This window comes from Helicoverpa armigera, chromosome 1 (genome assembly GCF_030705265.1).
Source record: "Helicoverpa armigera isolate CAAS_96S chromosome 1, ASM3070526v1, whole genome shotgun sequence".
NCBI classification, from domain to species: domain Eukaryota; kingdom Metazoa; phylum Arthropoda; class Insecta; order Lepidoptera; family Noctuidae; genus Helicoverpa; species Helicoverpa armigera.
The window spans coordinates 10,541,480-10,565,146 of NC_087120.1; the positions used below are offsets into that span (position 1 = coordinate 10,541,480).

A 23,667-nucleotide genomic window follows, 5' to 3' on the forward strand; every position below is an offset into this window, starting at 1 on the left:
TGTTAAGCGATAGCCCCGCCCGGTCATCGAGCACCCGTATAGACACAACCCGAGACGCGGCCAATGAAGGGACATCGAGTCCGAAACAAGATTCGGAAAGTGTGTCTGAGGACGAGAATCTTACCTTCAAGTTTGCTCAGTCCGTCGAAAAGATGATCAAGAGAAGTGGTGAAACTGTCACCATGTTTGTGGATCCTTCTAAAGCTTTAGGTATGTATTTGTTTATAAATAGCCTGAGTAGGCTATATACAAATACTGGCTTCCGCCCGCGGTTTTGCCTGCGTGGTGTGTTGATAAAAAGCAGCCTATGTGCTAATCCAGGGTATCGCCTATCTACATACCAAATTTCAATCAAATCGGTCCACTCGTTTTTGCGTGAAAGAATAACAAACATACATCCATATATTCTAACAAACTTTTACATTTATAATAGTAGGAAGTAGGATAGTAGTCATATATTTGGTTTGCGTAGGTTAATCGATTGAATCAAGATTTTAATAATTTTAATTAACTTTAATTTTAAATCAGGTCGCTAATAATTTCTAAAAGTTTCAATCATTTGTTCGATCTGCCTATTAATGCCTTGTTATTGTTATAGATTACAGCTCCGCGAATATGTACGCTGCCGAATGTCACAGTCAAATGATTCATGCCACGAGTGAAGTCTTCTCGTCGCATACTTCGGGTGAGAGATTTAAGTTCTATTTCACTGGTTACCGATAAAGTTTCAGTGAGTTATCCGATAGATAATATTACCTGCCAGGTGCTTATAATTTCTGCCACCTATTGCTGCGAGACCCGTGAAACTGAAAGTTATAGTTTATCTGTCAGATAAGTTCCTGATAGGCTATACCTAATAGGTACTTTTTCAGTAACCGGTGAAACTGACCATAACACAACTTCCCGCCTTGTACACGCCTTAATCGATTTTCACAATATATAATAAAAATGAGAAAGCCACACATTTTTAAGTCTGTTCAAACAGCTGTTACTAACACGCTTATACCTATTAGCTTCACTTTTTTTTTATTTGAAAATTTTAATTTGACCCACTTCCCGGCCTTCGATTAGGATGAAATTTTACACACGCTCTGAGTTCTGATGACAATCCATGACTAGCAAACAAGGTTCACAGAAAGCGTGTTTTTAGTTTTTGAAACTATTTCTCTATTTTTTACACTTTTAGTGCTTGGAGAAATGGACGATCTTTGGGCGGAGTGCGAGCGTTTCCGCTGCGTCATCGCCGGCATAGCGGTGGAGGTGTCGTCCGCTTGTGACATCAAGCCGCTGTTGGCGTTGCATCTCGACCGCACTGTGCTGCTGGTGCAGGGAGATAGCAAGGTACTGTCACAATTGTTATATTTAGAAAAATAAACTATATATACTTACTATATTAAAATGTCGATATGAAATAAGTATTTACTGCCAGAAATAAAACAGAGCTGTAACATCATCCGTGTAGCCTTTTTCCAAGTACATATGTTGGGCTCAGCTGCACGTCTAACCATTGTTTTACAAGGAGTGACTACCTATCTGACTTGCTCAACCCTAGCAGCTGTGACATAGGTAGGAATTAAGCAAAAATTCTAATGGTATTATAAACTCCAAAAGTTTATTAAAGAAGGCTAATTTGATTAGCAATTGTTTACGTAAAAATTACAAAAATGACAGTACCCCGCGCGACAGTAACGCGGTGTCCTGCGTGAGCGACGAACGTGACGCGACGCGACGCAACACGACGCGATGTTATACGCGACAAATGTCCTTCGTGATTTTGGTCATTAATTCTCAAATCATGGAGAAGTACAGTACAATTTTGCTTGAAAGTTCATATTTAAAGTAAAGACAGCAACATTATTTCAAGTTCTTTGTACTAATAAACGATTTCTATGATGTTTATGTTTTTTGTCCCACAACAATCTTTATTCACGCACTGCGGCGATCAACGCTTCTGCATAGTTCGTGGTGTCGCATCTGGTCGCCCTCAAAACAAGTGCGCGTTACGTCGCGTCTCGCCGCAGACTGTCACATAGGCCGCATGTAGGGAATGCCGTCGAGTTGATCGCGTTCGTCGCTCACGCAGGACACCGCGTAAAACGGCCTCCCTTTCACCACTTTCTAGTCTTATAGCTGGAAAGAAAAAGCGGTGAAGAACAAACTTCCTAGCAACATCTAATTAGCCGAGTACCAAAATTTGTGATTTACAAATTTAGTAAATTTCTAATATCCTTGTCCATTTATTTTCACAGAAAACAAAAACGATCCTATCAATAGCAGACGCTCAGATCGACAACCTACAGTACGACACCGGACAGTATGACTTCGCGGTTGTCGCGAGCACTCGAGCGGAGCCTCTCGCCGCCGACCGCTGGCCGCCGCTGTGGAACATGTTCGCCGAGAGGAATATATTCTCCACCAGAGCTGCCTCCGCTCGACTGCTGTTCAAACTGCAGCATGATAAGTGGGAGGTCGTCTCGCAGACGTATAGTGGTACGTACTTGCCTATTTTATGTATAAAGAGTGCTTACGAACTCTTGCGGCCGAAAACTGGAACGTCACTCAATTTGAATAACTGCTCAAACATAATGCTTTATCTTTCACATTTAAGTAGAACTTAAAGTTAAGTACTTCTTTTTTAGATTATCCACTCGATACATTAGTACTTATGTGACATTTTTACCGAATTACCGCGGGTATGCGCAGGCACATAAACTTGAACGTACATAACTATCAACAAACGATTCGAATGGTAAATCCATTCGAATCGTTTGTTGATAGTTTGTGAATGTGCGTATATACGCGAGACACACGCAGCACGTATCCACAGATAGTCGAACGTGTAATAAATACATACGTTAGTGTAAAACAGCTGAAAGTATTTCTATTGTTTTGATAATCTTATATTAAATTTTGTTTCTTTTCAGAACTAACGGAGGTAGAAATAAGCCTCGGCACGCTAGCTCTATACATAGAAGATGCGTACGTGAAGGCATTAGTTGACATGTCACACATGTTACTGCCCGCTACTACTAGCAGTGAGTCGAGCTCGCAGAACGAGGAGCGATCTATACGGAAGCCGCTGCGACTAAGATTGTTGCACGTCCATCCCTTAGATCTCACGTTAACGCTGCATACAGCCGTGAGTATCTTGATAATAGTAATAACGTTTGCTTTTGTAATGTTTTTGATTTTTATATAATCTGGACAGTTGACAGTGCTTTACACCGACGAATGCTTGCCAGATGAGACAGGTCCACTCAAACTCCCGTGACACTTTATTCAAAAGATCATTTCAGACACGATCATTATCATTATAAATTATACGTTCATTATACCTACATGACTTATCCATAGTGCAGTCATGTATGTTTGGACTTTAGAAGAGACTGTGACTCTTGAGTTCGTTTCCGTTTTCTTCTCAGGGTGGTTAGTTAGGAAATACCGACTCCATCTCGATTTGAAAGAAAATTTACTGTAAAAGTATAGTTTTCAAAATATTTGCATAATAAATATCATTTGTCACTATCATATTCTTATTTCAGGTGCGAATGTACATAGCATTGGACCAGAGCCCGCTGCGACTGAGCGCGTTCAAGCTACACGACATGATGACGTCAGCCGAACGTCTCACGCATGCGCTCACCGTACACTACCTATCCGCCGCCATATTGGGTGCAGGTGAGTTACTTAGTATTTAATTTTACAAATTACTTGTAAAACAATGTCTACATACAAATTCGCATCGCACATATCTAACGCTAGCGTAAAATATACAAGCTGTTGATTTGCATTCGTGCAAAACAAAGGATATAATTATACTAATAATTCTCGACCCAAATCTACAATACAATGGGCATTTTATTCATGGGTATTTTTGTTTTATTTGTTTACGGAAAACCGTCAGTGTAACCCAGCCGTATTTAAACTCGGCGCATGTGTTACTAACCGCGCTGCGCTCTCACACACACGATCATTCGTAATATTGGGTTAATTCTGAAATACTATTAAATCACAAGAACAAAAAAAGCAGCATATATCAGCTATTTCCCGTATACCGTACAATCAATTGATAACTAGCGCTCTCTATGTCAAGTTTCTGAAATTTTGCACTGATGCAAATCAACAGCTTGTATTTATTCGCAATTGTGCTCACCAAGTATCATGTTATCCAGTATATCTAAAATACATAAGTTATAATAATTAGGTTGGGTAGTCGGCGGACTAGAACTTCTAGGCGCACCTGGAGCGCTAGCTGCTCGATTGGGCGGGGCCACTGGTGGCGTGAGGGGCGTGGCCTCTGCCGCAGCGGCCGCCCTCCTCCGGTCCCTGAGTGCGTGGGCGGGGTCACTGGCCAGGAATCTGGATCTATTGGCTGGTGATGAGGAGCATGCAAGACGGGCGGCGGCGGCGAGAAGACGGCCCCCTCCTAGCTTTGTAGCTGGCCTCATGGCAGGCATCACCAACTTCGCTATCAATATATTAGGTAAAATTCTTTCATAATCTCTTTGATTTTTTGTTATACCTAATTCGTTTCCGAAATAAATTGGGTATGTCCTGCGCCTGATCTCTCTCAAGTCGTGTCGAATTGTCGTCCCATAGCGCTGTGAGAGTGAGGGAATAGTGGGTGCACAAATGCTCGTGCACTCCTGCGTAGTTTGCTGATCTCCTTATTTGAGAACAGCCGTGGCCGAAATCGGTTTTCGACGCCATTATCATTGATTGCAGACTTTTGTTCTTTAATTCCTTAAAGTCTTCATGTGAACACATTCTTCTTTATGTGTGTTAAATAAGAATCCTTCGGCAAATACATTATTTAATTCTGTGCTGTTTATAAAGTCTGTTTCTGTGTCGTGTAGGTGCGGTTGGAGGTCTAGCACATCACCCACTAGTGGGCGTGGCAGTGGGCGAGACTGAGAGCGGGGCGGCGGCATTACGCCGCGGGCTGCTGGGCGCGCTGACTAAGCCGCTCAGTGCCACCGCCGACTTGGTGGCGTATGCCGGCTCCGGCCTGCTCAGACAGACGGGCTGGGACCCCGTGCCTGAGGTATGTACTGTTATATCTACCAAACTATTATGGCTGACTAGACGTCTGTATAGACAACAGACCCGTGTCGGCGGCGCGCGTTGTGCCAAGCGCTCCTCAAAGAGATGTCAGCAACCCTTGCGGTTCGGGGCTACGGGCTGTGGGATTGTTCGAAAGAGTTACTGCGGTCCTGGTACATAAAAGGCCTAAGAAGGAACACAACGGATTTTCAGTCAGTAACACTTTCTCATCACTGCTAACCCGCAGCGAGAGGGCATGATTTTTAAAATCTTTAAAAAAAGTCGTTTTTGTATAACAGATAATTATAATTAAACCGATTATTTGTAGGAAGTTTGACGTTCTGACTAGGATTTAAACTAATTTGAAATTGAAACACTTGTTAGCCAAAAAATAAAGAAGTGTCGAGTTGGCGTGGCATGCGTGTTACTACAAGATGATGTGACGATTTTACGTCTAGGTCGATCTCAATCGTATTCTAACTTCGCTTCGAGGCGCTCATATCGCTACCAAACTTTCCTTCGTTATTTCTAACTAGCTTCTGCCAGCGGTTTCACGCGCATACCGTGGAAAGCTCGGCACGAACCCGGATAAAAAGTAAGCCTTTAACCTTCCACGATAAATAAGCTATCTAATTTTTCAAATCGTACCAGTACTTCCTGAGATAAGCGCGTTCAAACAAACAAACAAGTTCAGTTTTATAATATTAGTATAGATTGTATGCTTTTTGATTGTGCTCAATATAAATTATTGTATCTATCTAATTGCAGCCCCGTCACTCGTGGCCAGCTATAGAGCCTCGCACACAGGCGGGCTGGCAACGCGACTGTGTGCGGTGGATGTTCCGACTGTGCGAGCTCACGGCATTCACCGGCTTCGAAGTCCTGCTCGATAAGGCGCCGCTACAACTGCTCATCACGCATAAGGTGACATAGCTATAAATAATGATGTTATGATGGTAACACCGTTAGCTTTAGGGCCTAATTAATTTGGCCTTTCATAAGTACTCAACTACGCAAATCATCACCTGTCTAAGCTTTTCCCAACTGTGTTGGGGTTGCCTTCCAGTCAACATTTTTTACATAGAGTTTATATAAAGTGACTGCCTATGTGATCTCTACAACCCTATTACCTGAGCAACCTGATACCACTTGGTAAGACTGGTGGTCAGACTTCCTGACTTCTGACTGCCAAAGATGTTCAAATGACAGCCACATATTAAAAAGTACGCACATCATAGTTATTAATATTCAAACTTAATACCATTCTGTTTTGTTTTTCAGTTTTTGGTGGTAGCTGACCCCGAGTCGGAGCGCGTTGTAGAGACCATAGACTTTCGATTTTGTTCTCTTGGACCTTATAAAGGAGAGATCATTGAGGTTTGACATTTCTTATTTTATAGATTTTCTTGTTTTATAGTTTGCTAAGCGAAATAAAACTACGATAAAATATTGACCAAAATCAGTATGCGAAAGGAAGGAATACCTTCAGAGCCTATTCCATGCAAATATTTTGAGGGTTCCTCTCCTCTGTCCGCCCGTCCGCCCGTCTGTCAGCAGGTTGTAACTCATGAACCGTGATAGTTAGAGAGCTGAAATTTTCACACATGATGTATTTTTGTTGCCGCTATAACAACAAATACTGAAAACTAGAATTAAATAAATATTTTGGAGGTCTCCGATACAACAAACGTGTTTTTTTTTGTCCGTTTTATAAATAATGGTACGGAACCCTTCGTGCGCGAGTCCGACTTGCACTTGGCCCGTTATTTTTCCTTTTCGCAAATGAGTATAGATAATGAAGTTATAAATATTTTTTCCAGTTATGTGTGCTGCAGAAGAGACACACAAAGACATCAGATTCAAAACCAAATGATGATGATGAAGATTTTCAGGTAAATTATAATATTTGAAGATTTCCTTGTTTAAAGAAATTATATTGTTTATTTGAATCTCATCTAGAGACAAAAAAAAATCCTATTCATTATTAACACGCTTATATTAGATTTACTTGTATGTAAGAAAATCTTGGAATTTTAATTTGACTCACTTCCCGGCCTTCTATTAGGATGAAATTTTGCATACGCTTTGAGTTCTGATAGCTATGAAACGTTATAAGAAGCGTCTTTTTTGTTTTTAAATTATTTATTTTTCGTATTTTATTATAATAACAGGGTCGTATACAAACGCAAAAAGTGTTATATGAATGACTAGCGACCCGGCCCACTTGTTAAAGTATGTTAGAATAACTTTATGTAATAAAAAAGGTGCATCTAAATCCGTTGCATAGTTTTGAAGATTTAAGTGAATCTGGATATAGAGACAGAGAAAGCGATTTTGTTTTGTACTATGTAATGAAGAAGATAACAGTGTCGCATTCTCTTCTTCTTATATGAATCATGTGTTTTACAGATCAGCGCCGCAGCCATGGCCCGCGTGGCTCGCTACACGGGGTCGGAAGGGGCGCAGGCCGAAGTACGAGTCCTCACGCTGCTGCCGCCGCCGGGCCGCTCGTACGCGCTCCACGCTGCCCTCGCCGCAGCCCTGCACCACAATGCCGACACGCACTTCCCCATGCTATGACGATACACGCGGTACCCCATCCTTCCCCATGCTACGATGACACACAAGGTACCATCCTTCCCCATGCTACGATGTTAAACACGGTACCATGAAAAAAATAAAAATATTTATTAGTTGCGATTGGAGCCTCCTGTTAATCATATACAGATTAGACAAGCCTTTATTGGGAGTACCATACTGCCCCATGCTATGATATCATGCACCGTACCATACATGTACAAAGGAGATAGATCGGCAATCGAGTGATTTTTAGTAAAGCCAAAAATCAAATTTATCAGTTGATTTTTTTTTTTTGTGATAATCAATATATGTACTGTGTAATTGGAGAAAGAACATTAAAAACGTTTTTCAAAATATGTTGTTGGAATTTGCGTTTGATACATACGGGATCGCTGTAGGCCTCTAGAATGCAAGTTTTTTGGCCTCATACCACATACAGTTATCTGTCACCATCGATAATGTACCACGTATCAGATAGAACGTTCCGAATAATAGTTTTGTCAAACTCAATTGTACTTTGCACTTCACACCAGCCGCCAGGTTGGATGACATCATGAACAATGTCAGTAATCTAATTTGTTTATGTAATATTAAACCTTGTTAAAGCATTAATAGCTAGTAATTTCGTTAAAATTCAATATTAAACATAATGATTTATTTGCACGACTTGCCATCGTACAATCAACAGATAACATATTATGCAGATAAATCAGTTGTATGGATGTTCTTGTCTATCGTTGGAATATATGACAATGTCTGTCACGCATTGCCGGTCTATCAAATTGATCCTAAATCTATGTACGGCACGAACCGAGAACCATCTCAATGTACAAAGCGAATTGGTGGCGCCACTGTAGCATGTGGGCCAATCAATTTGGGCCACTGAGTTATGCTATTTTGTTGAATATGTTTTACCTAAATATTTTATAACTGAAGAATATACTTACTATGAATTTCACATCCTTCGCCTAAGCACACTGCAAATATTTTTTTATGCCAAACCTATTTTGTTGTTTTTTGAGTTGTAATTCAATGTTTATTATGATTGTTCTCTTTGCCTTTATCGTACGTGAACAGTTCAACAAACAAACAACCAATTTAAGACTTTTATGATAGTAAAACGTGATTATCATTTTAAGTAATGCAAAGACAATAGAAGTAATTATAAACAAAACAAGAAGATATTAAAATGGTAATAAAAATCATGGCCCATCGGTCACGCGAATGACAACATCTTATTTTATATTATTATTATTACTAGCCTATAATGTCCCACTGCTGGGCAAAGGCCTCCCCATCTCGCTTCCACACTTCCCGATCCTTCGACCGAGTCCACCAGTCTCGACAGTAGGCGTCTAATTCGTCACGCCATCTCTTCCGGGGCCTACCCCGCCTGCGGTGTCCATCCTGGGGTGTCCACTGGGTGACAATAGTGGCCCATCTTTCCGGATGCATACGGCTAACGTGTCCGGCCCAGTTCCACTTCAATGTTGCCGCCTTTCGGCCTACATCAGCAACTCCTGTTCTGGAACGTATAACGGTATTTCGGATGCGATCCGTCCGTTTAATGCCTAAAAGGCTACGTTCCATTGCTCTTTGGCAAACCTTGAGTTTGGACTTCTGACACTCGGTAAGAGACCAAGTTTGCGCACCGTAGGTTAGGACGGGCAAGATGCACATGTCGACTAATTTTCGCTTGAGTGAAAGGGGAAGGTCCCCTTTCATGTACTGCTTCATGGACCAGTAGCTCTTCCAGGCGTTCTCTATGCGGCGGTCGATCTCCTTTTCCTGCCTGTTGTCAAAAGAAACTAACTGGCCCAAGTATATGTACTCGTCGACATAGTGTAGAGCTTGCCCATCTGCCTCGACCCTACGTTTCGTGCTATTGGTCATTGTGTGTGTCTTGCTCATGTTCATTTGAAGTCCAACCTCTCGGCTTGCCCTGCTCAGGTCTTGGAGCATTTCTTGGAGCTCTGCTGATGTAGACGCAAAAAGAACGATATCGTCAGCAAACCGCAGATTGGTCAGCCTTTCGCTCCCGATGACGATACCCTTAGACGTCCACGGCACACTAAGTTTCTTGAATACCTCCTCCAATGTGCAGGTGAAAAGATTTGGAGAAAGCGGGTCACCCTGTTTCACGCCTTTTTCTATGGAAAATAATGGACCTGGGGAAAGTAGTTTTATTGATGCTGTGCTGGCCCTGTAGATTAATTCCAGAAGCTTTACATAGGTCTCATTTACTTCTTGAGAGCGTAAAGATGTAAAAATCGCTGTGTGATTGAGACTATCGAAAGCCTTATTTTATAAGCAAATAAAAATCCAATATTTATTTGCAATAGCTTCGAGCGTCGTTTGCATGTCTTCACGTGATTTGTCTAATTGTTATTATCGATGACGTCATTTGTCGATCTCCGAATGGCGTACTGAAAAAAAATTATATGCTACTATACGTGTTTTTTTAGCTCATAAAATCTTTATTCGATTTTCAAAAAGGAATTCCATTACACGGTTGTGTCAATTTATATTTTAAATCTATGTACATAGTTAACGTGTCACATACATTTATAGCAATTATATAAATAATCAGGAGATGGAGATGGCATAACTTATGCCCTAAATCCATAGATCCATTTTGATGTGTGAAGTGACAGCATATCACGTATAAGTAAAATCAGATTTTTGGGACAGCTGTCATCGCTAGCAATAGATAACAGTTGTTAACGTTTGTTCGTAACGTATTTCCATTATATTTATTTATATTATTTATGGGGTATGAGGGCATCTCAAGTTCTTCACATCCTATGGTAAAGGGAGGAGACAATTCTACTGTATTATTAAATATTATAATTATAAATACTGTGTTAGTCGCTGCTAGCTGTGTATGATTATTTATGAGTTACTACTAATATTAAAATTTAAAAAAAAATCAAGATAACAAGGTAAACACCTCTGTATGTCAATAAATGTTTAGTTAGGGTATTTAATATTATTCTTCATGTATATATGTAGGTATATGTTTCCATGCACTACAGTCTCGGAGTTTGAGAAAGTTACTGTGTGGTCGAACCAACATGCTGATGCCCTTTGAAATGGTCACTTATATCGGGCAATTATTTTCTAATACAATAAAGTAATTAACAATCCTCGGTTTGGGAAAATGGTCTGTACCAATTAGAAAAATACAAGGATAAAATAATTATAATTCACATTTATTTATATTTAAAATTCAATGATCACAAGAAAATCTGTCTTTACACGTTTGATTGTTAGTTAAAACATCAGTCTACCCGTTGTCGTGTTTTAGTTAGATTTACAAATGTCAATTAATTATTCGATATGTATTTAGGTATTTTAATTAAGATAACATATTACATTTTATATTGAAATTAATCTTACATAATAAGGTCAAACTTAAATGTCTTCCATGCATATTGAGCACTTCATAATACCTACTTAATAATATCTTGTCTTCCTGTTCTGTAAAAAAATACCTTAACACCCTTGCTCCCAACGTCTTCGAAGATAGCTTTAAAGGAGAAGGGAATGGCTCCATAGGTTCCTGGGCCCAGGTGTTAACTGAATCAAAGTAGCCTTATTTGTAAGAGGATATAATAACAAGGCTTCACTAAAAATTTGGTGAATTTTGGCTACCCAGAAACCAAGTTATCTGAATTATAGTAAAAGTTAGGTTATATTATAACATTGTATTTTTTATGTAATTTGCGAAATACTTCTGAATCACTTCGGTTGTGTAATGGTTTTATGCATGAAGCATGTGAAAGCCTAACCTGTTAGATCTTCGAGACATCACCCTACGCAGCGGCAACCGGCGCGTGCCCTGGACTTTGGCCGCGTTTCCACTGACGCGGAGCTGGGCGGAGAGGAGCGGAGAAGAGCGGTGAAAAGTGGTCAGTGTTTCCACTGAAGCGGAGCTGGGCGGAGAGGAGCGCAGCTGAGCGGAGAGGAGCGATGAAGAGCGGTGAGTGGTCAGTGAGCGGAGCAGAGCGGAGTGGAGCATGCTTTTGGAATCGCGCATTTTTACAGACACACTGCACGCGAGTCACGCACCGCCCCGCTCCGCACCGCTCCGTACCGCCCCGCTGTCCTCCGCTCTGCACCCCAATGCTCGCTGTCCTCCGCTCTGCACCGCCTCGATGTATGAATATTCGCTCAGCTCTGCTCCACCCGCTCGTACTGTTTCCATTGAAGCGGAGCGGAGATTTCAAGCATAATCATTGGTCAATTTGTGCACCGCTAAGCTCCTCTCCGCCCAGCTCCGCGTCAGTGGAAACGCGGCCTTTCGCTATAGTCGAAGACAAGTTTCTACTTGCAATTTCCTGTAACCTATAAGCAGCAGGAACCAACCTTTTAAAAACTAAAAAAGGGAGAAGGAAGTAAAATAAAACACCAATATACTTAATAATTAAACATGTATTATCATTCATCTTCAATTATTATTAGAATGTCATCTAAAAATTGTGCAGGGGGTACGATATTTTCTTGGAATCTTGCCCAACTGAGATACCATATAATGCACATTACATGGGCACAGCAGCCTACAGTTCTTCTACCTACAATACAATTACAATAATATGATAATATTGAATCTCGTCCTCTTCGACAGCTATCAACTAAAATATAAACAAAATATGTTTTGCGACTTATATGGCGGGATTGTATTCGGCCTCGCAATAACCAAGAAGTATTTGAAGCTGACAGCTGTCGAAGAAGGCTGCTGCTTACCTCCCTGCACACTTCTATTATAAACCCATCATTTCCCCGCAAATGTTCACCAAAATAGGACCGTGCCTGCTTTAATTGATATGTACCTAAGCATACAAGAATTAATTCATCATATGACAACTGGGGAAAATCATTTAAATTATCATTATGAATAGTTATTGTTTCAAAATCAGCCCTACGTCTATTATATTGGTTGTTAACAATAAAATCACCTAATATGTTATGTCTATTCATATTTAAATTAATCTGATTAATGATAGCCCCACAGTCTATTCTATCGGTTATGGGAGGGTGAAACCTATTTATGAGAGCAGCAGCCACCTTAAAATCTCTTATTAAACTTCTTGAGGCTGTATTAAAATAACATTGCCTGAATAATTTGAAATCTCTTTTAAACCTACCGTTCACAATCTCAACGACCCAACGGCAAATGGTGACTGCCCTCGATTTGTTTGCGTCAAGTGTTGACAGCTGTGTTTCACCCTGCGCCAAAGTAGCAGGCACGTATGTCCTATATCCACATTGGTTTAACAAAGGTAATGAATCTCGAAACCCTATCCAGTATAAATACATCACCATTTTGGAAAAATCCTGGAGTGGGTTTCCACTTAAAATTCATGTCTCATTATATCTGAGTCTGACGTGGTAGCTGGATAGGGGCCCAAAACATCAATGATGTAACCATCTGTGCACACCATTAAAAAGGTTTGGTTAAGTTCCTATATTTATGCAAACTGTATGTTTTTTGATATAAATAATTAGAGCTTTTTCAATATAACAGTAAGTTCCATCAAATATAGCGATGGGCCTAGAATCTCCTTCAAATAAAGCACTAGGAATGGCTAAGTTCCTTTCTTTTATTTGTTCTCTAGTGATGTGTTCTAAACCTAAGTGCCGAGGCACAAAATGTTCAGTTAATATGTCACGGGCTTGACACAGCCACTTGGCTAAAGTTTTCTTAGATGTTTTAAATAATGTTGCTAATCTTTCATTTGAGTCCCCACTTCTTAATTTGATAAGATAGGCTGCTAAAACTGAAGAACTATTACGAATTTCTATCAATTGTGGAACCTCATCAAATAATTGACGGAACTGAACTTTAGTAAACCCGATCCAGGTATGCACAACATGGTCGTCCATATTATCAATATTTTCAAAATTCAAAACCTTTCTTTTGGGGTTTCTTTTAGTGTAAACATATCTTGGATATGTCTTGCAGTAAATGTTTGTAAATAATTACTCCTTAAACTATCAAGGAAGTCCCATGCCTCAATTACTAAATGTATATCACAAAGTCGATTATTTTGTGGTACATAATATTTATGCTCATTAAGCAACATTTTTCTCGTTGCTAGAGGAACTCTATATCGTTCAGTTCTCTGGCAACCTTCTATGAAGCACCGTCGCTCTGTTTCAACTGCCCGCATATAATCTGGCAATACAATTGTTGGTTCAGGGTGCTGTTGTACTGGTTCCACAATTGGGGCACTTGGTGAATGTAGTTCCACTGAGGGTTCATGCACATCATCATTACCTTGGTTTTGTTCTGGTTGAATGGAAACATTCTCAGGTTCGTGTAGAATGTTGTCATGATTTTCATCCAATTGTCCAACAGAAACACCAACTGATGATTGGGCTGGCGGTGGGTTACTTTGTGAGGAAGTCGAAGGACCTGTACTCATATGAACAGCAGCTCTGTCTGCTAATATCCAACAGGAATGGCATATACGACTTGCCTCGTCCACCTTCAAAAAAATAAAAATTCACTATTATACTATAATACAGTAGTCCAGATAGTAATAAAAAAAAATAACCCTAACCTAACCTGTGTCGGGTGCCCTTGTCTTTCAGTTAAGTGTTTTATTTTTATGATTTAGTGCTAGTTTTAAATCATGTTAGCTTTACAAATAAATGTTTTATTATTTTAACTAGCTGAACCTCACGGTTTCACTAGCATCTTTGTTTACTGCTCCGCTGCTATTGGATGTAGCGTAATGTTATGTAACCATTCTCAATAAATAGGCTATCTAACAGACAAGATTTTTTAAAGTCGGACTAGTAGATTCTGAGATTAGTGCGTTGAACGCACCAAACAAACTCTTTCACTTTATAATATTAGTATAGATATAGTTTAAATAATTTAAAATATAATACTAAACTATCTTACCGTTTGTGGTAGAATCCACTCTCTAATCACATTATATATCGCAGATTCACGAGCAGAATCATTACGAAGAAGGTGGTTGAACCGCCGGGCTAAGAGTGAACGACCACAGCGGAGACATACGCTTGAATGGCCAACTTGGGTTGGTGCATCAATCGCACGTCTTCCAAGAACCACATCTTGGGCCAAGTCCCAACATGCTTGGCATACAACGTTCTCACTGGTTACCTGAAATAACATAACCATTTAAATCTTGTTCAACCCCTAGTGCATGTTCAATAATGTCGATGTCACAACCGAGACCGAAATTGATTTATCGGGACTCGAGGGTGACCTTCACTTTTTTTATAAGAGAAATGATCAAACTCCACATTCCACAGATTAAAATATATGTCTATTTAAAGGCACACAGCGGGCGCGGCGCGGCGGGACGGGACGGCGACGCGACGCTGAGCAGTTGTAATGTACTAGATACTATGGACGACTTCACACAGAGCGATAGTTACCGTCGCGACGAGCGGGACGGCTCTGTGTGAAGTCGTAGTCGTCTAGATACTATGGACGACTTCACACAGAGCCGCCCCGCTCGACGCGACGGTAACTGTCGCTCTAGTACATTACAACTGCTCAGCGTCCCGCCGCGCCACGCCCGCTGTGTGAATAGACCATTACAACTGCTCAGCGTCGCGTCGCCGTCCCGTCCCGCCGCGCCCGCGCTGTGTGCAGAGACCTTAAGCTAACTAATTGACTATTGATCTAATATAATACTGTCCAATAAACCGATAGATATGAAGTTAAAATGGCTTGCTAAAAGCACGATTTGAATATGTAAAAAATGGGTAAAAACTTACAGGCTGAGATGCACGCCACTGACGAATAACTGTTAAAATCGCCTCATCCTCCAAGACTTTTCTTCCAATAGAATTACTGCGACCAAGCGCAATCGTACAATTCATACAGCGATCCATGTCGTCGATATCCAATCGATAGGCGTAACAGTTGTCCAAAATCGAGAGCCAGGTAATTCAGAGTAGCAAGATCCGTCGAAAAGCCAAGGTCGTGGGTTTAAATAGTAAAACCAGGAAAATATGTGCGCACTCAGAATGAAAGAAAACAAACGAGTGCATCTGTCAGTCAGTGACAGACGCATGCCACCAACAAGTGTTGCCGGAATAAAAATACAGTAGATTACTAGTAATTCAGGCATTTCAGGCATTATTTAATCGATTATTTAGTCTTATTATCTTAATTTAAGTTTTCTCTCTTCCTGGGTAGAATCCTGGTACCATATTTTGTGATTTTATTTAAAAAAATGTAACGGTTTTTTTAATACATATTTCAGGTAGTTAACTGCTGGGCCCAGAAGTCCCCTTCTCCTTTTCTCATTTCTCTATTACATCTTATCATAACATACATTAACACCACGTGGGACACCACTATTATATTGCAGTCCTCTTCCAATTTATTTGTATTCGAAATAAAAATCGAAATATCGGTTACATCAAACAGAAGCGATAATTTTTATTGTGTCTAGAGGTAGTGTAGTGTACACAACATACAGGTCAACGTGTAAAGACGGCAAGCATAGAGAGATTTTATCGCAAATCAGATTGCAGTGGGAGTTTCCCAAAAGCTAATCATTTACTATGACATTTAACACTGGTGTGCCTTACTGTGAAAAATAAACGCACATTTGATTTATGTCAATGATACCAAGTTCCTTTTTTGCACGGTGTTCATCATCAACGATATTTTTCAATGCAAGCCTAGTGAGAATTCCAAAAATCTACAAAAATTATACAATGTTTCAAGTCCTCGCTGCCATTGATTCAATTTAGCAGCACTTTATATACGGTTGTCATATAAAATAAAGCTATACAGCTTTATTACAATATTAATTCATACAGTTGTTTGTAAGATTTTTATTATTTCTTTCAAAGGGACTTCAATCAAACAAGTGAAAGAATTGAAAGTGAGAACTATCAAATTGATGATTACAACGAAAGTAGCACTAAAGTTAAAGAAGAATATAATTAATAAAGTTGCAGCTGCATTTTCGCAGCACGTGTTTTATCAATACGGAAAATATTATATTAAAAGTCTAGCTTAATGCACATATATATACCTATCTTACAACCACGTCCCAATTGTTATTGCACTATTCATTAGTGTAGGTTAAACACTGAATATACGCCTGCGAACTTACGCTGAAGATTAATCAATTACAATAAGGTAGATTTATTAACTAGAGATGTGACAGAAAGCTCAAAAAGTCATGTAAAATAACTGAATCTACCGATAAATGGTTTATTAATTTCAAGCGCAAGAAACTCTTGATGTTTAAGATTTGGCATCATATCCAAGGTATGATGAGGCATTGAGTCTTTAATGAATGCTACCATACTTAACCCATTAGAGGTCAAACAAAAAGTACTTATATTATTTTGGAATTTTCTTTATTTTCATATAGAATTGGGAACAGAAAAACACAAAATACAAGAAAAATGTGAAAATTCGTAGTTTTCATGAAATTACAGGGGTGTACTCAACTGAGTACAATGACCTCCTGTGTATAAAGATGTTCGAATAATAATTTTTCGACACAAAGTGTTTTTAGATACGTCATACTCTGCCAAAGAACTCTCGAATGACAAGTTACACGTCGTAGCTGTTTTTCTATTTTGACGGGATAGTGTTCAACTCCAACTTGATGAAGGCCATCGACTATTGATGCAGCATGGCGCGATTTTATTCGTTCGTTGTATCAGCCGAAAGAGGCCCACAGCTGGACAAAGGCCTCCCCTCACGTTTACCACATTGCTCGATCTTCAGCAACCCGCATCCAGTGCTTCCCGATGACCCTGGCCAGATCTTTCGTTCTCCTAGTCGAGGGCCTGCCCATGCTGCGCCTTCCATGTTGTGGTTTCCACTAAAGAACAGCCCCATCGGCCATCTGTTCTGCAAGCTACATGCCTTAGGGTAGGGTGGTAGCCAATGAACCACCAAAAGTTTGGAGATCTCTAGCGCGCTCGTTTTTACAGTCTAAGAAAATATTTTTGTCTCAAATGATAGGTTATTTAATAAGCTGCCAAATTGTGTTGAAACAAGTGGAAAACATTTGCTGTTGTCTAATTTATACATGTTTTTTTAAAACATGAGAAATGGTTCATAGCGTACTCCTAGGGGTACACAAAGAACCGGGGGGGTGGTACTAAATGAACCATGTGGTACACAATGAATCACGGTAATATAAAAAAAACAATATTGTTTGTTTTAAAGAAAAATAAATACACTATTTATATCTTTTTATAATTATTAAGTTTCGGGTTATACATACGTTTAAGAACCAACAAATCAGCCTTAAAACTTAATTTTTAACAATAATTATGAACATCTTAAAAGTAACGCACAAACTCTTTCCGGGAAAAAAGAAAAAACATTTTGTACTTGTATATTTATATTAATTAAAATGCTCTTAGCATTATAAAGTCGACGTGTTTTTATCACATTCAGACTTATGTTTTTTTATTGTCCAAATCACAAATTGTAACAATCAACATTTCTTTATGCTGTCTTCATGTTGGGCAGTAAGAAATTTACTTGCATCATAATGGGGCTCTAGTCTACAAGACGGATTGTTCCTGTAGGTACTTTGTTTGTGACATATCTCCGCACAAACACTTCGTCTGTCGCAATACTGGATAGAGAAGGTTGCAGTTTTTGCTGCTTTTAGAATGCTTAATCCCGACAAGTGTTTTTTCTATACCTCTTTGTGTAGCTTCCGCGGTGTGATACCCTTTTTTACGTGCTTTCCTCCCTACCGTGTTTCGCCCCATGCTGAAATAGACGAATAATGGTAATTAATTATAGGTACTCACAGTAACACTTAGAGGTTAACTGTCTAATAATACTTCCCACCTCATCATATATCATACAAAGCACTGAGATGTGGTACACAATACACAATGAACCGTGGTTCATTGCTTACCCAGTATAAATGGCTCACAGCGTACCCACCCCCTCTTAGGAAATGTTAGGTCATGTTTTATACAAAAACCGTTGAGAATTAATTCCAAAAAATAGTCTCAGATAAGCCTAATGATCTACATTACACATACAATTCACACATAGTTAAGTAAGAGTTAGATTATTAAAGTAACAACAAAAAGAAACTCACCTTTTTTTGTCGTTTTTGTTTGAGTAGAAGACTAAGACGCGGCTCACAGGTGAGTATATCGCGACAGACCCACGGCGAATAGACCAAACTTCTTGACGTGGCAAGGGAGTCTCGACATAATTTTTGCGCGAGCTAGCAACGTTAGGTATGGCCGGTAGGTACTATGGTTCATAGTGTACACGCGGTTCATTGGCTACCACCCTACCCTACCCATTACCACTTCAGCTTTGCAATTCTTCGGGCCAAGTCGGACTTTGGTTCTTCTGCGGATCTCCTCATTTCAATCTCGCAGAGAAACTCCTGGCATAGCCTCTCGTTGCTCTTTTTTTTGAGACTGAGACTTTGAGCTTCCTCTCGAGGCTCATAGTTTACCGGCGACTATTATTGGTTCACCTTGGCGAAAATGATATCGTGCGATATGACTGCGAAATTCCATAGAACTACTATTACTCCTTGCATAAAAAGGCCACGCATTAGCAAATGCCATGTACAGTACAGCAATTCTGTCCAGTGAGACAGACTGGTAGAGACCATCCTCACGTCCCATATTGTTGTTTCTTTGGAATAGCCCGATATCGCTATGGCTACCTTCTCCTTCTTTATTCACACCACACCATTACACCATCTTTTGATTGTCCTCTGTGGTTCAATAGTGTCATAGTTGATTGCCATGGTATCCAGATGATATCAATAGTACCAGCTACGTCTCACGGTTGTCGATATGCTGCTGTATCCTTATTAGGACTCTCCTTTTCATCAGGCAATGCACACGTGTACAATATAAAACGGCTTCAATAACTTCTTCGAACCCCTTAGTAGCTTTTTATTCAGGAAAATGTTGCTTCTACACAGTAAGGAATTTGAAAAAATAATAGTTATTTTACTTATCTATGTTGTCATTGTACTCAATCGAGTACAGTCGTTTTTATATGAACCTAGTTTCATTTGAGGTACGAATTACTTATTATATTGTTATTTATATATTTCTTTGATATGTATTTTGAAATAATCTTACGAAAAAAACAACTAAAAAGTAGCAATAATAAAAAAAAAAACTAAAAATGACAACATACCTGAACAACATTTCGGAAGCACAACTTCAACTGGATTTTTTTGTGAAGAAAAATCACGCTACGCACATAATATTTTTCATATAATAAAAGGGTGTTATAATCAAGTAAAATAATAAGGTTAACTACATTAACTTTACGAGATCTGTTATTTACACTTAGGAATATGACTGTACTCAATCGAGTACAGTGACTTCTAATGGGTTAAGTAACTTCTCCCCATACCTGGATAAAATATAGCCTATGTCACCCGGAGATACCGTAGCTTCCAAACAGTGGAATAATAAATTGGTTTATTAGTTTCGAAACCTACGAACCAATGCAACGAAGCAAACAAACAATTGTTTCCTTTGTATAATATTAGGGGTTAAAGTATGAAATTGCCGTTTTATTCTAGTAGGTTTTTGAATTGCCATAGAGTCTTCATGGTTTGAGGTTTTCGAATGAAACTTTTTTCACGTGGTTTCTGTGATGTTCTTCTTTTAAAAAATGTGAAACATTTGATTATCGATGTTCAATTGTTTTTGTTATTCAACTTAAACAAGAAAGATGGACACTGCGAAAATTTGAGTAATTTTTGAATATGAATTCCGACGCGGAAGTAAACGGCAGAAACAGCCCGCAATATCAATGCTGCATTTGAAGAGGTGTCTGCTAATGAACGCACCGTGCGATTTTGGATTAAACGCTTTCGTGGTGGAAACTTCGACTTGAAGAACGAGCCATGAAAAAGACCGCCTGACAGGTGATTAACGAGAAATTAAGAGAGACGGTGAACGCCGATCCTAGTCAAACTACCCAGATACCCAGCCGAAGACGAATAATGTTGAAAAAATTAGCAGTAAAACAGCCACGACTCATGAATCGACCTTCACCGTTATTGCTCCATGACAACGCGAGGCCTCATACAGCAAAAGAAACCGTTTTAACTCTTCAGGAACTGCAGTTGGAAACTATTCGTCTTCCTCCATATTCGCCAGACCTTGCTCTAACGGACGACCATTTTTTTTTGTGATTTGGACAATTATCTGCGTCACAAGAAGTTTCTTTCCAGGAGGCAGATCAAAATTCTTTCACACAATTTGTGCAGTCTAGATCCTCAGAGTTCTATCTTAACGGCATAAATGACCTTCTTATTAGATGGCCGCAATGTATAGATAATAATGGCAACTATTTTGATTAAATAAGTTTGTTAAAAATTAAAAAAAAATACAATTTAGATTTTCAGTACAAATCGGCAATTTCATACTTTAACCCCTATTATTATAATAGATATGTACTGCTGCCAGACTAGTGAGAAATCAACTAACGCACAATATACACATAGAACATGCATCAGAGGATAATTACATTACCTCTTGTCTATTCTCAGATGCACCATAATTTTACCTGTAATATCTACATATAAATATTCAATAGTTATATGGTATAATAACCACATAGAACTAAACACGTACGTTACTGTAAAAAACTCAATTTATGGTAATCTTCAGTCAACAATTAAAATATCTTAAGATTCCAACAACGACATGGTACAATACTGATATACATAATGAAGAAAAATTATTACGAGGTTTTACTTGCTGTTGGTTTTTTTGCAGATGTTTTGAGAATCCAAATAATTATTTAATCCGAATCAAATACTTTATATATATGTCGGAGGCGCCATCAGGATGGCTGGCACTATCGTCCGACATCAGTTAGGGTAATCAAGCAAAGAGATAAATTTGGATCTACAACGCTAGGCAATAACACTAGGTACGCTAGACGTGACGTAGGGTAGTAACGCCACGAACACTCGATGAAGACTCGACCAAGACTGAACTAAGACTGAACTAAGACTGCGCTCCGCGGACGCCGCGCTGACCGCCACGACTCCGCCAAGCGCGCCAAATTGTTGTTTCACCGAACACACCACCAGAGGGCGCGCTTGCGTCTCGTTCAGTGACCGTACTATTGACTATCTCCGACACGGCCATAACTGACATACACACGTCCTCGTGTGGCTACACATTGTACCTGGTGACAGAAGAAAACAAAACTGGAGTAACTTTTCAGCTCGGCCTACCTGACTACACGAGTAGGAATGACAAAATAATTTTAAACAAAATAGAAACGAAATATTTAGAAAGAATGCCACAATCTTAAAATCAATCGAAATCAGATCACACAATCTCGAATCAATGCACCATGTAATGATCCAGACAGACCTAAGTCAATCAGGAATCGATAGGCTCCAGTCCTTCTCACTGGGCGTGTCAAAGATGAAAAATGATCAGTCCTTCTCACTGATATGATTTAGAATGATCAGTCCTTCTGACTGATATGATTTAGAATGATCAGTCCTTCTGACTGATATGATTTAGAATGATCAGTCCTTCTGACTGATATGATTTAGAATGATCAGTCCTTCTGACTGATATGATTTAGAATGATCAGTCCTTCTGACTGATATGATTTAGAATGATCAGTCCTTCTGACTGATATGATTTAGAATGATCAGTCCTTCTGACTGATATGATTTAGATTGATCAGTCCTTCTGACTGATATGATTTAGAATGATCAGTCCTTCTCACTGATATGATTTAGAATTATCAGTCCTTCTCACTGATAAGTTGTCACAATGACGATATCTTTGACACAAGCATTCCAGTCCTTCTCACTGGAACACTCCTAGGGTCTACCCAAGGGATATCAGTCCTTCTCACTGATATGGTAAGGTAGGAATTGCATCTGAACAATGAACTTTGCAATGGAATTAGTAGCATTAACTTGAAATAAAATCAGCGAAATCAATTCGAACAAGATCAGTCGCAATCATCAGACAGATACAATTATCATGCGTGCATTAATTAGAGTTCGATGAAGTACCTTCGCATGGGTCATCGACCGCCAAATCAACAGCAACTAAATCTAATTCAGTTGGAATCTCAGCTTGGGGCATCCTTCTAATGCGATCATGGGCATACTCGTAGGTTCTATTAAGAGTTAAAGATTTCAAAACATAGCGATCGTCTTTAAGTAACTCAAGAATTTTAAATGGCCCTTTAAACTTAAGGTCAAGTTTAACTGGACTGCGGTCTTAATTTTTTATTAAAACTAGGTCACCAACTTATCAACGAGACAGACGCCTCTCAAGTTTAAAAATGTCGTAAAACAAATAACGTCAACATAAAGCAAAAATGGATCGGTCTCACCGGGTTTCCATTCAACGTGCGTGACGATCGCACATCGCTATGGCGCGCAGTACAGCGGCTTTCGCGAACGTGAAGCCACGGAGATGTACGAGCACCAACACTCCGAACTCACGATAACACACAACACGTTGACACGTTGGGCTCCTGGTAGGCAGCTGGGATGCTCCATTTAACGTCGTAATTTTCTCGCCGAATTGCACAAAAACCACCGTCATTGTTGAAACATGAAAAAAAAGACAAATTCGGTAAATTTTTTAACATACCTTCAATAACTAGCTTGACATTTAACAATGGAAACAATACCATTACCATAACCGTGGTTACCATACTTGTACCTTCGCTGAAATTCTTAATTCAAATTATCGACGTTCCATTTTTTTTTTTTTTTTTTAGTGGGTAGAAATTTATCTTCGCATGGCGAATTCGAAACGCATGTGGGCATTTGGATTGCATCCCACTTCTGATGTCGGAGGCGCCATCAGGATGGCTGGCACTATCGTCCGACATCAGTTAGGGTAATCAAGCAAAGAGATAAATTTGGATCTACAACGCTAGGCAATAACACTAGGTACGCTAGACGTGACGTAGGGTAGTAACGCCACGAACACTCGATGAAGACTCGACCAAGACTGAACTAAGACTGAACTAAGACTGCGCTCCGCGGACGCCGCGCTGACCGCCACGACTCC

At 39.6% G+C, this 23,667-nt stretch overlaps 2 protein-coding genes across 6 annotated transcripts in view; one reads left to right on the forward strand and one right to left on the reverse strand.

The window, feature by feature from the left end:
• LOC110374583 (intermembrane lipid transfer protein VPS13B) overlaps nucleotides 1-9,336 on the forward strand; it is a 58,785-nt gene extending 49,449 nt beyond the window's left edge. For 2 of the 5 annotated variants that reach the window (XM_064035092.1, XM_064035088.1), the window contains exons 74-85: nucleotides 1-210; nucleotides 599-685; nucleotides 1,187-1,341; nucleotides 2,250-2,490; nucleotides 2,925-3,139; nucleotides 3,543-3,678; nucleotides 4,205-4,483; nucleotides 4,857-5,044; nucleotides 5,812-5,967; nucleotides 6,325-6,420; nucleotides 6,864-6,935; nucleotides 7,453-9,335. In XM_064035092.1, the coding sequence (XP_063891162.1) occupies nucleotides 1-210; nucleotides 599-685; nucleotides 1,187-1,341; nucleotides 2,250-2,490; nucleotides 2,925-3,139; nucleotides 3,543-3,678; nucleotides 4,205-4,483; nucleotides 4,857-5,044; nucleotides 5,812-5,967; nucleotides 6,325-6,420; nucleotides 6,864-6,935; nucleotides 7,453-7,623 (2,006 nt within the window). In that variant the 3' untranslated portion in view covers nucleotides 7,624-9,335. Of the gene's footprint in view, nucleotides 211-598; nucleotides 686-1,186; nucleotides 1,342-2,249; nucleotides 2,491-2,924; nucleotides 3,140-3,542; nucleotides 3,679-4,204; nucleotides 4,484-4,856; nucleotides 5,045-5,811; nucleotides 5,968-6,324; nucleotides 6,421-6,863; nucleotides 6,936-7,452 lie in introns of all 5 variants that reach the window. The other 3 variants (XM_064035096.1, XM_064035102.1, XM_064035098.1) reach the window with 2 other exon arrangements.
• A 3,805-nt stretch (nucleotides 9,337-13,141) lies between these two features.
• LOC135116624 (uncharacterized) lies at nucleotides 13,142-16,936 on the reverse strand. Its single transcript, XM_064035107.1, has 3 exons — nucleotides 15,385-16,936; nucleotides 14,537-14,761; nucleotides 13,142-14,114 (listed from the first exon to the last, which is right to left on the reverse strand). The coding sequence occupies exons 1-3, from the start codon at nucleotides 15,499-15,501 to the stop codon at nucleotides 13,530-13,532; spliced, it is 927 nt and encodes a 308-aa protein (XP_063891177.1). The 5' UTR covers nucleotides 15,502-16,936; the 3' UTR covers nucleotides 13,142-13,529.
• Between the last annotated feature and the right edge of the window lie 6,731 nt (nucleotides 16,937-23,667).